This window comes from Pezoporus flaviventris, unplaced genomic scaffold, assembly GCF_033815535.1.
Source record: "Pezoporus flaviventris isolate CSIRO_AGI_PZ_B2104156 unplaced genomic scaffold, CSIRO_AGI_Pfla_v1 ptg000002l, whole genome shotgun sequence".
Classification (NCBI taxonomy): Eukaryota; Metazoa; Chordata; class Aves; order Psittaciformes; family Psittacidae; genus Pezoporus; species Pezoporus flaviventris.
The window spans coordinates 51,544,357-51,561,882 of NW_026892550.1; the positions used below are offsets into that span (position 1 = coordinate 51,544,357).

Genomic DNA, 17,526 nt, shown 5'->3' on the forward strand with positions numbered 1-17,526 from the left:
CATAACCTTCCATGATGACTAATGAATCAGGTATCTTCATTTCTCAGTCCAATGTTTAGGTCTTAATAATCTATTAGGTCTTAATAATCTAATCTTTATGGAAAAAAGAATTGACTTAATATGGGTAATAAATAAAAACAATTTCATTTGCTTAATTTACAAATAACTTTGGGTTGAAATCAAAATATTTAAACTGTTGTTTAAACAAGTCAGCTAACCAATATTTATTACAGACGAGGGACCCTTAGCTTACATAATACCAAGACACAGGAGGAATTCATAAAGAAACTCTTTTGAAAGAAAAGGCTTGGGGGGAAAGAATTATTCTGTCCTCATCATACAGAGAAAAAGTAAATAAAGTCTCTATTAGTCATTAGAAGATTTAAGGAGCCTTTGCAATGTATTTTTAAAATATTTCAATCGTATAAAATCTCTGTATCAGAGAAGACTACATAATTTGGTTATTTAATTTTGCATGTCATAGAATACTGGCATAATAAAGTATATAAGGCTCAGGATTTTTACATAAAGTTATTTACTTTCTATACATTTTTCTATCATCAGATAACAGTTACCTTGGTAGGGGCTGCACTGTGTGGCTACAGCAAGCCTACTACTACATAAGAAGCACAGACGTACACACTTACTTTAGGTTACTCTTTTTGGAAGAAAGGTAACTTACCATGAAGCAGTAGAAGCTGGAGGGACAAGCAATTTCCAGGGGGCAGTTTGCTCCCTTCTACGTTAATATCGCTGATTTCCACTATCAGTTTGTGAGTTTGCACCACTGACCTCTGTGTGAATCGGCACTTTCCTCTTGCACAGATTTTGTATACTACAAGTTGCCATGCAGCAGTTCCACTTAACATCATTAGTAAGAAGAATATATTAAGAAGGAGGGTCACATTACTTGATATAAACCACTCAAGGATTTCTTTTTTTCAACCACAATGAAGAATAATTTGAAGTTTATGAGCAAGAATTCTCCAAAAATTAACAGTTCTAAGCCTTCATAAGCAATAGAAGGCACAGCAATCAGGGTTGGCAGCTTGCATGCTATATTTCAGCTGGGCAAAATTAGAAATGCCTCATGTGGGAGTTTAGGAATTGAATTTGCCTTCAATTGGGATTGAAGGCAACAATTCTGTGTACAAACACTTCTGTCCTAAGAGGTTTTGAAGTCCCTCACTACCACAGATGTTTATTTCCATCTTTATAAGCTACAATGAGCTATTTTTTTGTTCAAGGCTTGTATTAATATCTTCTTACAAGACTAATTGTTCTAAAGTTTGGGGTTTTTTCTTTGCACTTCCATCTTCCATTTGGATTGGGTAAACACCTAAACTAAAAGTATCTTGCATCTCCACATATTTCCTGCTGAAAACACGGTATGCCTCTCCTAGGTACTGATGCTCATCTGACATTAACAGCAAATGGTTGCTGACACTAGTCACCGGAAGTTAGCAAAAAATGCAGGGGATCAGCTTTCACACACAAAGTCAAAGTGGTGTTTTAGAAGCATCCATACATGCATATTTCATACTTACCAAACAGAAATTGATAATACTGGTTAATAATATACAGATTTTCAGACTTTAAATAAGCCATTACTGAAAATGGTAGGTAAAAAAAAAATTAAACATAATAGCAAGCAGCATTGTATTTTGAAAGAAATTAAAAGAGCTAAAACACAGTTTAGCAGTTTCAACTGTGAAACAAGTTCTCACTAGAACTGCCTGCCTCCTGTTTATGATTTCCATATTCCAAAAGTTTTTCTGCAATGAAGCCACAAAACCACGAGGCATTCATCGTATTGACTTTTCTGGAGTTCATAGATCCACCAAGTAGCGAAATCAGGAAATACGTTGTTCCCCTTTTGACATCATTAGCCTGCTTGTGTTCCCCTCAGCCTTATAAGGAAGAAGTATTTGGTCACAGCAGAATGCTTTTGCAAGTCACATTCCTTTGTCACTGCGGTCAGAGTAACATACTCTTCTGGGAACTTCTCATTCAGGACAAATTATAATACAGATGAATATACTCTGTGGAGGGACCTTCCTCAACAGTTTATCAACTGTATATCTTTGTATGGCTCCTCCTCTTACCTATGGTGCTTCACCTGGATACTCCTATGTCATGCCAAGTTTTGTCTACAACTTTCAAAGGCATGTGGCCTTTTTGTGAAACAAGAGAAAGAGAAACTATCTCTAGGATATTTGTTTCAAAAGGTAAACATGTTCACTAAAAAAATACATCCTTAATTCTCATTTTAATTTCTTTGACCAGTTTTGAGACACTGCTGCTGTGTCTTTCTCTATCTAGATCGATGATCTCTGTTCCTCCCCAACTTTAACCTAATTTGGGCACATCTCAGTTCCTTTTGAAATGAACCAAATGAATGATGGTGCATTTCAAATGTCTTTCTGTAAAATGTTTTCCAGTTCTAAATTTATTTGAACATATTCTGTTTTTTTTTATTCTTCGCTTCTATGCTAACCTAATATAGAATCTGATGCCAATCTTCCCAGTTTTATAGAACAACAGAATCTCACACCCCTTCCTACTGCTGCTTTTGTTGCCTGTTTATAAAGAACTGTAGTAGCCATTAGCATCTCACTGAGTTTCAGCTTTTTCTCACTACAAGGCCATAATCCCTTTTCCTGTTTGCACCCAACAGAATTTGAGTGCTATATTGATCTTCCTACTATTTGAATCCAGCCCTTATAAAAAATAAATGACCCATTCACAGGCTCACATGGGAAAAAGCCTCACTGAAGGTTAAAAGAAAGTTTGCCGCTCATGTACTGAGCTCGTTAACTATCAATTATGAAATGCAAGAATCTTGCATTTTGTCATTGCTCTGTGTAGAAGGCCAGCTTTATTTTTAGAAGGTAACTATCTAAACCAGTGCTATGAAATAAATTACTAAAACTCATAGTTTTGCATTACAGTAACATCATGTTCTAAGGCTCACCTTGTAAGTTTTATTTCACTTACTCTCTTCTAAAGATCACCACAAAGCTTCAAATATCCTGATACCCCGATCAACTAAAAGACAAACTACAAGAATGGTGTTTAAAAAACAAACCCAAAACACTACACGGTCTCCTATTCCCTTTCTTATATTTTTTAGCAATAGGAAGAGAATTAATATCTTCTAATCAGTTCCGTATTCTGTTGCCTTGAGCAGTACAGGTGCCCAAAATGCAGATGAAGCCTAGAGTTCATACATGCTTTCAGAGGTCATGTGTTTTGGGGTTGTTCCTTTTTTCTTCTTTCTAGTAATATACAAGGCTCCTGGCTATAAATTGTTCCTTCTAGCAACCACATGCCACAATTTTGCTGGCTATTTTTATTCATTAGTACCAGCTGCTTCGCGGTGCCTGAAGGTAACAGGAAAAATACGTATATGCATTTTAACCATATGGTAAAAACTGATGAAGGCCTTTTATGTAGGATATTCCATATACCCAGGGTAAAAATCAACTCTTATGCAAAGACCAGGCTAAAAGGCCTGTTCTCCACTTGAACCTTCAAGGACCCACATCATGTTTTTGAGCTGAATTCAAATGCATACATTTGCACTGCTCCCATGAAGTCTGCAGAGCAACGCCTATTACCATCAGTATGCATCTTCCAATAATTAAGCAAGCTTTTATTAGCCTTCCTTAGTAAAGGGACGGATTCTCCAATTGCTCTTAAAGCTAGAAGAGCATAGACTCCCTTCTAACAACCATTAGTCATGCTACGCTTTGGTCCGAAAAGTGTTCTCTTTCCATCACTGCTAAACAAATAAGTTTTTCTCTAGTTTTCTCTAGTTCCCAAGTTTAATGTAGACAAAAATAAAAATAGGGATGAAATAGCTACAAAAAATAATATATTCAAATGATGTTTTCTAATCATCTAAATTAATAAATAAAATCAAGGATGTTAGTGTTAGCATATAATCAAGTGTAGAAGGCTTTACAAAGTTATACCTGCCTGGAAAATTAATTTTCACTGAACTTCTCCTCAGCATTATAGAGTAGAATTAATCTCATAAAATAACACCAAACCGAATTTTACTATGTGATTAAATGAAAGTTAATAGTTGACTTTTTCCTTACTATACTCTCCATGAATATCAAGCTAATTCAGACAATGATTTTTCTATTCTATTTATTACATAAGGAAAACAAAATAATCAAAGCTTTGCTTGAATCTAAAATGGCCTTTATGAAATCTGGAACAGTAGTAAAATCTAAGAGCAGTGAAAGACTTTACCTTTGGCATAACAGGATACTGTTCTCAGTGATAATAACTATTCTTTCTTTGCCATTGTACATGCATCACTAAGTTAAAAAAAAAAGTATTGCAAAACAACATTGAGTGTGCTTCTCTGAGCAGGGAGGACTCCACCTTGAATTCTAAAAAGCTTCCCTTGTATCTTGTATGTGACTATGTTCTCTAATAAGGGAACAAAGAGGAGATCTAGGAGGTTTGTCTAAGCAACAAAGAACTGAAGTGCTGAAAGTGTTTAAAATAATATCCTGTATACCCCTTAACCTCCAAGAAACATCCCAGCACTGAAAAAGACACTGTTTGCTCCTCTTCACTGGTTTTCAGTATGCAAAGCTTGGTTGTATAACATAAATCTTTTTCCCAACTGCCAGCAAAGAAAGAACAACAGGATCTGAAATACCATGTATTATTTCTGCCAGAGGCTATGCATCTGTCCTGTGCAGAAAATAACCAAACTAACCAGCCACCTAACTGATTAAGCAATATGGTATCCAGCTCATTCTTCCGTATCTGTATTAGCCTGCAATCTCAACAGGGACAATTACATGGCTTTGTCACTGAAGAAAACAGATGAAACTCAATAGAAACATTTGTTGTGGTTAAGATACTTTCTCTCTTTTCACATATCTCTATCTCTCTCTCTATATATGCACGTATATACAAAAAAATGACATATAACTCAGCATCTCTTGAATATGAACCACACTGAAGAAAAACAATATGCCTCCCAATTGTCACTTCATTATCAATATCATTATATTAGAGACTGTTGTAGTTTATTCTTTAAAAAGCTATCTTTTAAAAAGCTCTCATATTTCTCATTATGTGATTCGTACTAAATATCACTTAGCTCTAGAACTAATTCTGCAAGGCAGAAAGGATCCATACCAAACTCACCTCTTGATCATAAATTAGGATAAATCTCATCTAATAAACACTATCTTGTCATACTAAGTACACCTTAGTGTACCAAGGTTCACCTATCGGGCAACTTGTCCTATGGAAACAGGCTAGCATTTCTAGTAGACATTTCCAGCAAATGAGAAAGTAATGCAAATTTAGTTTGGGGGGCTTGTTTGAGGGAAACTGCTTCTAAAGAAGGCTGAAGATTTATATCTGGTTTTAATGTTACCTGAACTGCTTAAGCCCAAGTAACACAGTTTGGTTTATGGGTGATAAGTATCATTTAGTACAAAACCAAAGAAACAAAAAAAACCCAAACCCCTAAAGTGATTGAAGCTAGATTGGGCAAGTTCTTCTGAGAAGCAATGAAAAGCCGTATCAAACAGCAGAAAGATTAATCTACACTAATTTTATGCCACTCACACTCTGATGAATATGTATTCCTTAAGATGAAACAGAACCCTATAAAACTACATATCCCAGAAATAAAAATGCAAGCTTTTCTCCTTAAGGCTTATAGTGAGAAATTAACAATTTAATTCATAATTTATGACAGAAGTAGCCTGATGTCATTACACTAAATGTAATTACACTTCCATCAGAAGAAAATGAAACAAAACCAACAAACCATCAGTGGCGAGATATCTGTTTCTTAAAAGGAGAAAATGGAGAGCAGAAAGCACCACGTTTGAGAAGTTCCACTCAGATAAATACATACTGCACAACTCTCTGCATAAAAGAAAGCTTAAATAAGAACATAATTAAATCCTAGTTGGTTTCTGCTTTTTCATTTGGGCAAAAGATCAGAGCAAATGCAAATAAGCATGTCACATATGAACAGCAGGTCTGGCGGGCATTTAGTTCTGAGGAAGACCAATACAGCCCTGTTTGTCCAGCAGAACTCTGCAAAGGGAAGACTTCTATTCTTCTACACATATTTACAGAGAATGTTCAATTTTACCAAGTAGGACAGAAGGGGAAAACAAAATCCCTCAGCAACTGCTGAAGTTTTTGACAATATTCCAATCCTCCAGTTAAGTCATTCTAATATACAAGATAGCAAGGCCAGTTCAGCCGTGTCAGGAAAAGATCAAGTACTGACTCCTGCAGTGAAACCGCAGCGCCCTTTTTTTGCACTTACAAAATGACTTTTCCAGGGACAGGATTCACCTCTGAACATGAGGGCATCTGCCAGCACTGACTGCTGCAGAAAGAAGGTCCAAGTGGCTTGAAAGTCTACCAAGGCAAGAACATGCTAAGCTAGCTGTTCCCACAGCAGCCTGTTCTGACTGAAGTCTACATAATGTTTTGCTCTGCACCCATTAAATTAACCCCAGAGCATGAGCAGAAAGGGCAGATCTGTTGTTATCCCATTGGGAATGATATCTTCTAATTAGCAGAAGGTCAACAAGCCCACAGACAGGGCTCACAGATATATTAATGTGTAATAACCATCAATTCGCATATTCAGCTTTAGATTTCCAGGCTGGTACCAGAGACAAAAAAATCTAAAACATTAAGAAACTTACCACTTTCTAAGTGCACTTTTCTGCCCTCCTACAATGTAGAAGTATTATTAATTATAACAAATTTAGCAGCTCTTGGATAAAAGTCACTTTAAAAAACAAGAAATAGTTCTTTGAACAAGCTTATTTTACACCAGATTTTATTCAATCACTTCTCTAGTAAAGAACCCTGCTCAAGATGAATATTAGTGAAAACACTGAATTCCTTTAGTATTTTCTGTGTGCCAATTTCGAGTTTCAGTGTTCCCCCATCACCTCCACTTGTTGCAGGACTGGCACTTGGAGAAGAGCAGGCTTTTCTTTTTTGCTCTTTGTTTCCAGTGAAGCCTGTAATAAATACGCCTGTTTGATTATTTCCCAATTTGTACTCCAATATCATGGATGATGTTACCACAGTTCTGTGAACATCTTGCAAATGAAGCGCTACCAGATGCAGCTTCATTGTGTCATACTGCAAACAAGGAGTCTTTCCTCTCTACTATAATTATTTATCATTCTACCTTGAAATACTGAAGAACCACAGCCTTTATGTCAGATTAGTAGCAAACTAGGTGTTAATCTCTTTGACCCATATTGCTCATCACGGAAGCATTACAGAAAACAAAATACAGACCAATGTAAAGGTGAAGTCAAAAGATGAAGTATGCACTATTATAAGACATTAAGAGAAAAAGGTAGTTCAGATGTCCTCACTGTCTTAATTTCAGTTGCTTCCATGTCACTTATGCTCATACTGATTTTCCTAATTTTTGAGGTGAAATCTTTCTGGTTGTTGTACTAACGAAGTGCCATATCATGGCAAGAATAAAAACACCTCATACAAGTAATTACAGTGCTCTGCTTCCAGATCTGGCACAAATTCTTTCAGCAGGCTTCATACTTACATTGCTGCTTAGCATTCCATAGATAGAAGTATACATGGGTAGAAATAGAAGCATACGCAAGTACAGCAGTCACAAGCAATTGCAGTTACTTTTACTATCTCTCTGCATACATGAGAAAAGCAGCTTCTGCCCAACATGGCAAAATCTCAGGATTTCTGAAGCTGCAGCTGCTCCAGCTTTCACAGCTTTAGTTAAGAAGCAAAGGTTTATGGGTTTGGTTGGGATGGAGTTAACCTTCTTCACGGTAGCCTATACAGCACTGCATTACACATTTCTGACTAAAAGAGTTAAGAGGCGAACTAGGACACTTTGGTTCATGCTACAGTAATTTGCTTTCAGGTCCACAAAAATACCACCCCCCCCCCCCCAAAACCACAGACCATACACGCACATTCCAGAGATAGTAAAAATAGCAAAGCTTTCTGAAAAGCATGCTGAGGAAACCCAAAAAATCTGTCCTGTGAAAGACATCTAGCATCTGCCACATTGAGAAAGCAGCCAAGTCCAAAGAGCCCCGCAAAGACAGCTAGAGTCGAGGTCAAGACCATCAGACCCAAGACAAATAAATGCAGAACAGCCAAAGGGTTAGGACAGCAATCACACAGCAGACAACACTTGCTTGAGGAAAAGCAAGTGGAAAGACATTAATACCCTACATGATTTTCTTCTTATACCAACAGGGTTCAGCATTTGTTGTATGGAGAATATTCTAGATGAACATTCTACCAGATAAAGTAGTGCTATTTGTTTCAGCTCCAACTCTGTATCTAATGTACAAGCTATTAGTCCCAAAGTTCAAGGTCTCTGTTCCTCTTTTGCTCCACTTCTTTAACTGGAAGGCAAGAGTTGTCTTTCATTCAGATGCTTGCCTTCGAAGCCTTGGTTGGTTTGGTGCTGTTGTTTTAGCTTTCACTGGGTTCTTACCTGCATTTGCAGTAATGTACAAACCCAGAAAGCAAAGCAACTTTCTTGTATGTGGTGGATGTAAAATGGTCTAAATGGGAATATGCTAACCCTTCAAATACTGTCTGCAGAATTTATAATCTTTTATTTTTTATTCTTGTTTCTTTGAATGCTTCCATACGTTGTAATTTTATGTAGACAAAAAAATACAAACTTACTGTTATTCTAGAGCAATGGTTTTAAACTTGTGAACTGCACATCTCAGCAAGGCTCACAGACCATCATTGAAGAAACACCAGAAGATAACCAAACAGTAACAAGATTACAGGTTTACTAAACCAAAAAAGTAACCAAAGACCCCTACACACCTGTAGTAACCTGCAAACCAAAAGAAGATTGTAGGCCCCTGTTATGCTGTCCCTGTCTGAAATCAGTAACTCCATTGTCATAGAACACAGTTTTCATGGCTGACTGATGAAACTGTAAACTCCACGAGTTCCCCCTGCAAACTGCGATGCTTCCCTCGGCACATCCAAGTCTAGAAAATTTCAGCCTGAAACAATAACAGTGTTTTATGAGAAAAGGAAGAAAAAGATACAAGAGCGAAATGTACTGTACTGTGAGCACATATTTTATTAAAATTGCACGTGGAGATTTAGCAGGCATTGAAAATTCCATAGGAACCATGAAATGCATAATAAATTCGTACTGCGTGAAGTCCTCTTTGATGCCAGAATTCTTCATATTAGTGGTATTCTCCCTGGGGATATACGCAGGCACAGATCTCTGGGTTTTAGTGAGCAGGCCTTCTTTAATTTGTACCGATCATTTTGTAAGCCGCATTTTTGTCTTTATTTGGCTAGTTAATATGTCTGTTCCTTTGGAAATGCCCATGCCAATGCAACCATTTAAGAAAAGAATGACTTACCCCTTTTTCTGTCAAAATGAAAGGTTCTGTGTATTCCAAAACCCAATCACACCCTTAAAGAGAGTTAGCACACACTCTGCAGGCTCTCCATACACTCAGATTTAATTTATCCACAGGCAGCCAGAACTTGTTCAAGTTCACATTGATGAATTGTGATGTCTTCCAGAGTTAACATCACAAATCAATGTGGAAAGGCACCTAATTCCTTAACTTACAGGGGGAAAAAAAAAAGGAAAAAAAGCAGTTAAGTATGCCTAAATGAAAATATGAATTCTCTTGTTTGAGACTATCTAGCATAGGATTGATCCAGATAGACCACAATTTTCAGTTCACTGCCAATATTCACCAAATCCTCAAACTGAAGACAATGCTACTATTTGAATTAGAGAGAAAACTTGTTGGTGTCCCCCCCATCCAGACACATCTTTAAGTATGGAAACAGAAAGATCAGAATATTTACTTCTCATTTTTCAAGTACATTAAAAATGTGATTAAAAGGAAGTGTCCCCCATCCTCCCTGAAACCAACTGAAGGTTAATTTTTTCCTGCACATCTTTTAGACAGAACATGCTGTTTTGAATTTAAATTTATATCCCTACTATGATATATAGAAAGGGCACAATATTCTTTTGAAAGTGTGCTGGTTTTGGCTGGGATAGAGCTAATTTAATATGGGCTATATTTTGGATTTGTGCTGGAAACAGTGTTGATAATTCAGGGATGTTTTCCTTACTGATGAGCAGTGCTTACAGAGTCAAGGCCTTTTTCTACTCACAGCAACAGCTGGGGATGCACAAGAACCTCAGAGGTGACACAGCCGGGCCCATTGACCCTAACTGATGGAAGAGACATTCCATACTTTATCACATCATGCTCAGCATACAAAACTGGTGGAAGAAGAAGGAAGGACAGGAGACACAGAGTTACGGCATTTGATTTCCCAAGTAACTCTCACACATGATGGAGCCCTGCTTTCCTGGAGGTGGCTGAATGCCTTGTGGCCAGTGTAGAATGAATTCCTTGTTTTGCTTTTCCTATTAAACTGTCTTTATCTTAACCCACAAGTTTTCACTTTTATCCTTCCAATTCTCTCCCCCATCCCACCAGCACAGAGTGGAGTGACTGAGCAGCTCTCTGGGGCTTAGCTGCTGGTGGGGGTTAGATTGCAACAGAAAGAACTACCTATTATAAGATGTGGTCTTTTATCGTTAGTGCTTGAATAAAGCTATCCTGGATTTCTCTACCATCAACTCACCATCTTTAAATACACTTTTCTCCAGCATGCAAAGCATTTGCAAGAAATCAACATGAATGAAGGACATCGGTGAACAAAAAGCTTGAATGAAAAGGAAGCCAACTACAGTTGTTTTAATATTTGATGAAAATTCTGTACTCAATCTCTACATAAGATTGACTTCTATGAGACCTTTTTTATTTGTACAGAGGGAAAAATTACCAAGCTACTATAAGTAAAATGGCCAAGAATGTTTACAAAGAAAAACTTCAATGCTCTTTGCAAAGCCATTTCATCGTGGAGCTCAGATGTATGCATGTATTTAAAAATACTCAGAGTAAAAAATACGAAGAATCACTGCCATGCTGAATGTCTCTAACTACCAAGTAAGGCAAACAGATTTTCAGTTTTCAGACAGAAGCAGTACTTTTCCTTGAAGAAATAATGAATAAAGGCGTTATTTATAACTCTCTAATGAAGTAGTGTCAACAATACTTAGCATTTTCACTGTGCTTCTGATGTTGACTCTGATGGCATGTTTATTGCTCTGTTGTCACATAGTACGATAGGAAATTTTTGCTCATATAATTGTAACACTGGATCTTTCAGACTGTATCCTAGTTTAAATATAAACTATAATAGTGCTAAACATTTTCCAGTGGAAAGTTATGTTTAAACATGATCTTGTCTCACGATTGTCTTCACTGTCTGGAAACAACTGAATCAAAATATTGTTTTTCACAGGTGGTAGATGAACTATAACCAGGGCAGAACTCAATGACACGTGATTTACCCTGCAAACAACCTTCTTTGGACTATATGGCTATAGTTTTCCACTCTATGGCAGGCAATCCATTTGAACCAAATGTTTAAGGGTCAAGCAGCCTCTTCTGCTTCCACTTAAGCCTTTGAGAGAAAGCTGATGATGGAATAAAATTAATTATACAAAAACCTAAATGTTTTCTCTTTCTCTGACGCACACTCCTGAAATCAGAGAAACGTTTCCCTGTTGGAGGAGTTGGTTTGTGCTCCTGAGCAAAATGTGATGTTTTGTAAAAAATAAAATGCACCAACGATGTTCAGGGAGTCTTAACACATGGATACTGGTGTCTCTCATCTGTCTCATCACAATTACTGCAAGACTTTACTGTCAGTCATTACAGAAATAAGTGATTTAGACAAAAAAAACATTCAGATACAGGTCATTTAGGTGGAAAGCCTGGAGATCTGCAGGTACTCAGCAAATACTGAAAAATACAGCTTAGACTGCAGGTCTTTTACTTGTAATTATAACTGCTGTTATGAGATGAAAATAATGGATATGGTCAAAAAGCTTGTATTCTTCTAATAAGATGCAATTTAGTATGAGGAGTGTGGGACTTCACAAACGAAACACCTTTGCTTGCCAATGATATAATACAAGATTTGGGCACTATTTCCACCCCACTGAAGTTTATACTGAAACTTGAATTTTTTTCTCCTCCTTTTATACAGACAGGTAGTGTTCTGACTACAATGGCACTTCAAAGCATTTTGTAGATGAATTTTAACATGAAGGTCAGGTGAGAGCCCTTATACTGAATCCAAGATCCGTGAGTTTTATGGCATATAAAATGGAGAATACAGAGATTTTATGTTGGAGCCATTTACTGTCTAAGAACTCCAGATGTGGCTTTAAAGCAGTGTTTTCTAGCTTTCAGTGTAGTTGTCTTCCCGCCTCAACTTCAAAATGATATCAAGATGAGGTTTCTAGGGTACACAGCTCTGGAAACGTTGAAGGCATGATTCTGGCTCATGCATATATATATACTCCCATAAAGAAGAAAAAGGTGATTTTAATAAAGACTAAATAATGAAAAGGGATCCAGGTTAAAAAAAAAAAAAATCCTACCAGCACAGGAGCAGGCACAGAACTTGCAAGAGACACAAAGAAAACCCTTCAATGGACACTTCAAAAGCCTAGTAAAAACCCAGCTATATTCATAACCAAAAAGTTTTTTGTGAATGAGAAAGCAAACTTAAAAAGAGCCCTCAGGCTTTCTTCAAGGTAAAACAACACAACTCAGCAGAAAGCACAGTCTTCTTTTAAATCACCTGATTATCTAACACCAGTTTGGCTGCTGGCACAGAACTCTTGCATCCAACAAATAGGCCATTGAAGGCTTTAGATTTACACTTGGCAATCTTGCTTCTCAGCTCCATCTTGTAAAAAAATTCTAAACATGACAAATGGAACTAATGTCACTCTCCTCTTTAACAGAATATAAATTGGGAGTTTTGGTAAGCAAGTTTCCAGGCCAAATTCATAAAGAACAACAAAATACTAATTCTGAGCTACCAGCTGCTTTCATTCCAGCATTTAATTTGGCCAACTTGCTAGAGGCTGAAGTCCCTATTATTTTACAGGTGATGGTGAAAGATTCTGTGTCAGGTTAGAAAAGTAGAATACCATTTGTATACATTTCTTACTAGTGTTCAAGTACCAGAGTAAATCCTGTTTCTATAGATGGATAAACAGACATACATGCAAAGTTCAATGCAGATTCAGTTTCCATCTTATTTTTTTCCTGTGGATTCGACTATATTAAGTTAAAAGGAATAGCTTCCTCTTTCCCTTTCTTTGTAGACACTGCCATGGATGCACTAAACTTACTTTCTGACTCACAGGGAAGCAGAGATGAGAGCTTTTTTCTGTGTTCCTATAGTGTCTAGCACAAAAGGTTCATGACCAGAGATACATGGGATGACGTGTGTGTAAATACTGAAAGAGATACATACACAACACACATTTTTGAAGTTATCACTGTTTCTAGGGAAAGGGAGTAATACATTGATTAGCACCTTTAATCCATCAGGAAAAGGATCTGGACTACTCTGTTAAGGAAATATGAAATGCAAGGGAGGTCCAAACTCAAGCCAGTTACAGTACTGGTACACAGCTCATGGTAACCCTGTTCTATTTCCTCCACCACCATCACCACCACACCAAGATATCCACTCATTTCCTAACCTCTTGACTTCTACTGAATTATTCCAGATGCAGAAGCTTTGTTAGCTCCAAACTAAAAAACCCATGACCTAGTCCACATTTTCCATTTCACACCTCTATTACCAAGTTGTTAATACTCAGAACCCCTACTGAAATTAGAATTCAGCATCCTCAGCATTCATCTACTATTTTTCTATCACAACCTGTAAATCCTTACTTGAAAAGTTACTCTGAAAATTCATGGTAGTCAAAAACAGGCATACGGGAGTTCACATAGGAAACCAGAATTTTCAGCCATGAAAACCTGCTTTCTGAATTTGCTCAAAATCAGTCATCTGGAATTAAACATTTCACCTCAGAAAGGGAGTAATTTTGTACCATTATAGAACTGCAAGGATTAGGGTTTGGTAATCTCCACCCACTTCATTCTATTTTGCAAAGTTGGACCCAGATTGTCCTTGCAACACCCATACAGACATAAAGGTGTTATTACTCTCATACATCAAACACCCAATATATCAGAATGATCAGCTAGAATTGAATAATCACCCTGAGACTGTACAAAACCCATAAGATAATAGCCATAAATTATCCTGTGCAAGAGTAGCGGGTAAAGAACCATTCATAAGGTGGAGGCAAAAGGTGGGAGGCAGGAGGAACACATTTTGACTTTTTTCATCTTAATAAACAGAGCAAAACTCTTGACTATTAAAGCAAAACAATCTTTAAAAAAAAAGGATGCACTTGGAAGCTTATTTGGCTGTTCTTCATAAGAAAAGAACATACCTATATAGCTCTTAGACTTGTGATTAATGTACATATCAGCATTTCTCCACTAAAAAAAAATAACTGGTTTATGAACTGAAGAAATAAGACAATAGAGCCTTTTGTTTTCCCAGCTCGAAAGTTAGGACCTGCTTGTCTTTATATCCATAACATATTTCAAGAATATTATTACTTTTGTATGGCATGTTCCTGTGGTCACTGTTTTTTGGTGACATGGCAGGTGTGTGAAGACACGTGCTGGGTGCAGCCACCATTACCTCATTAGCCCTGTTGCTGCCTCCTGGAAGATACCCAACTGTTGTCTCAGAAGAGCCTCAAAAATGCCGTAACACCATTACTGAAATTGAACCTACTGTTAAAAAGCAGAACCTTAAGACTGGCCAACTGAGATAACTTACTATCCACTGAGATAAGGCAAAGAAAAGCTAAAGAAAGAGAGACACTAGAAAAGAATAATTTCTGGGGTAGCCCTTTCCCGTAGGTATGATTTCCTTCAATAATGCAGCTGCAGACAAGATATAAAAATCAAACTCTACAATGAAAACTCATATGATACAGGAAAATATTGTCATGTAGAGCAAGTCCTGTCCACAAATTGACCAGATGCTCCTGGTTTTAATCAGCATTATGCTGGGAATGCCACGGCCATTGGCTTAAACTTAGAATAAACCCGAAAGCTTCTTTAATACAGAGACTTGCAAGGAATGCTTTCCAGAAGCACTGTAACAGGGCCTCAGCATCAAACCAGCTAAGCATGAAAACTAGATTTGTTTGTTATCACTGTATTAATTTGCTTGAAGGCATTCCTGCTTCTAAATTAATTCTACAGGATGAGTCGCATTCATGCTCACCACCACCCCTTATCTTCAAGATTTCATGTAGCACACGTAGCACTTTGAAAACATTCACTTCTGTAGACCTGTGTTTGCTATACTGCAAAAACACTTTTTATTATGCTTCATCATAGCAAGCAGAAGAATCAAACCTGACAGCAAAGAGTCCAAACTCCAACTTCCGACAGCAAATCCCATTTTAGCAACTGCTAACTTCATAGTTAAAACTTGAAGTTTTGCATGAACAGCTGCACACAGATGAACTGGCTCTTTATTCTGGATTTCACACATCCTACATATTGATACAATCTAAAAAGAAAACCAAGTTTGAAGAAAATTTGTTCAGCAATTCTGAAGAAATAAACTTCACCTTACTAAAACACAGTCTCAAGTTATTGTTGTGGCTCACTAATAAATGTGCCTTGTCACTTTTCCCAATTCTGCCTTACTTCCTGTCAGTCAGAGGTTAGAATCCCATTAAAATATACTTCTTACATCTCTTCAAAGAGACAGAGGAATAAAAGACAAGGAAGTAATTCTCAAAGTATGTCTTAAATATTGGTTACTTTAAACAAGTAAAGAAAGATTGCAAGTAGCATTCATTCCAGTCATTACATCCTTACATCACAACCTTCCCCATGTCCAAAAAACTCTAGATGAACATATGCTTCATCCAAGCTCAGCAGCATGCCAGCATCAGCATTTTAAAAACAGTTCTGAGCTGGTTCCTCCTGTTAAGAATAGAAAAGTAAGTTTCCGTGACAAGGATATGAGATAGCTTCCAGCTAAAAGGCTAAGAGGGGTTATGAATTTTACACTGACACTGACTACCTGCAAACCTTGATTCCAATATTGATGCCAATGTTATCAATCCCAATAGGTCAATGTTACTTCACACTTGAAACATTTTACTTTTCACTTTTTATGTTTTCCTTTAGCAGTTAACATTTCACATACTAAATTAACCAACTTCAGGATTTTCAAAGAATCCTAGGAAAAGAACATATGCTTTGTCTTTCAAGCAAGCAAAGCTGAAGCAAGGAAAGGAAGCTACTCTTTGGACACCTTGAAACACAGCCAAAAAAATAACTTCAGGAATAAACATTTGTATCACAGAATATGCCAAGATGTAAGGAATTTTTTATTTTTCTTGAAATAATTAAACATGAATTCCATATTGGTCTGACTTTTTTTTTTTTAAGTTCTAGTAAGCTGAACAAGTACATCTGTAACCAAAAACTGTCCAGTTATATAAAATGAAATAGAACATTCCCTACTGATCTATATGGCAACAAGCACATACATTAAAAAAAAGAATCTGGATTAGTTATCAATTCAAAATGAAAACTAGATATTTTCTTTTATTCACTCCTTGGCCATCTTCACAGGTCCACAGCACAAAAGAATCACCAGACAGCTAAATGAATCCCAAAACTAAATGAAGAAAGCAAAAAAAATTAAGTATGTTATATAAAAAACTCTGCTTTTTGATTACATATAGTAAGAAATTAATGTTAAGTGCTTCTGGAGATGATGATGAGATAAAAATGAGGACACTTTTATGGATGTCTTAAAACTTACTTACTTTTTCAATTTATAGATAATCTAGCCACAGTTAAGCATCTAACCATTGCATTTTCTCCTAACAAACTACTAAAACCAGACACTATCCAACAATTTAAATAACGTATGAAAAAGCTGCATCTATTTAACAGTTGCAGATGTCATAGGACAGAGACAATAAAATATAAAAAATGACAAGAGTTAAAAATCCTACTGCAAGAATATTAACTGTAATAAAAGAGAAGACATTAAAAACAGCAGCTAGTTAGGTGCCAGGACATAATAGAACCCATAAGGATAGGCAAATAATGATGCTAAGTTAAGCAGAAAGAGTCTGTTTGCAGAGAAGAACTTCCTGACAGACACCACAACAAAGCAACATGAACGGTGACTGTGTGGTCCCCTTCTCATAAACAAATCAGGCGTCAAAGGTTGATCTGTGGTTAATAAGTGGCCTAAGCCTTCTCCAAGGATTTGTAGTATTCTGTCAGCACAGTCCAAGCCTTAGGAGCCATGAAGCCTTCCGGTGGGTTTTGTCCTTCTCGAGCCAACTTACGCATGCGGGTCCCCGATATAAAATCAAAGTCTTCGTGGCTGAGAGAGTAGGAGGAGGAAGTGGCAGGGGGAAAGGGAGAGGAGAAAGGGGGAAGAAAAAAAACAAAAGAACATATTTTAAAAGCAGGCAAAGTTGCTCAT

The 17,526-nt window shown here is 36.9% G+C and overlaps 1 protein-coding gene across 5 annotated transcripts in view; it reads right to left on the reverse strand.

The window, feature by feature from the left end:
- Positions 1 to 16,387: 16,387 nt before the first annotated feature.
- The window catches only part of PAPSS1 (3'-phosphoadenosine 5'-phosphosulfate synthase 1), a 53,156-nt gene continuing 52,017 nt past the window's right edge, over positions 16,388 to 17,526 (reverse strand). For all 5 annotated transcript variants that reach the window (XM_061478312.1, XM_061478306.1, XM_061478303.1 and 2 more), the window contains exon 12: positions 16,388 to 17,424. In XM_061478312.1, the coding sequence (XP_061334296.1) occupies positions 17,286 to 17,424 (139 nt within the window). In that variant the 3' untranslated portion in view covers positions 16,388 to 17,285. The remainder of the gene's footprint in view (positions 17,425 to 17,526) is intronic.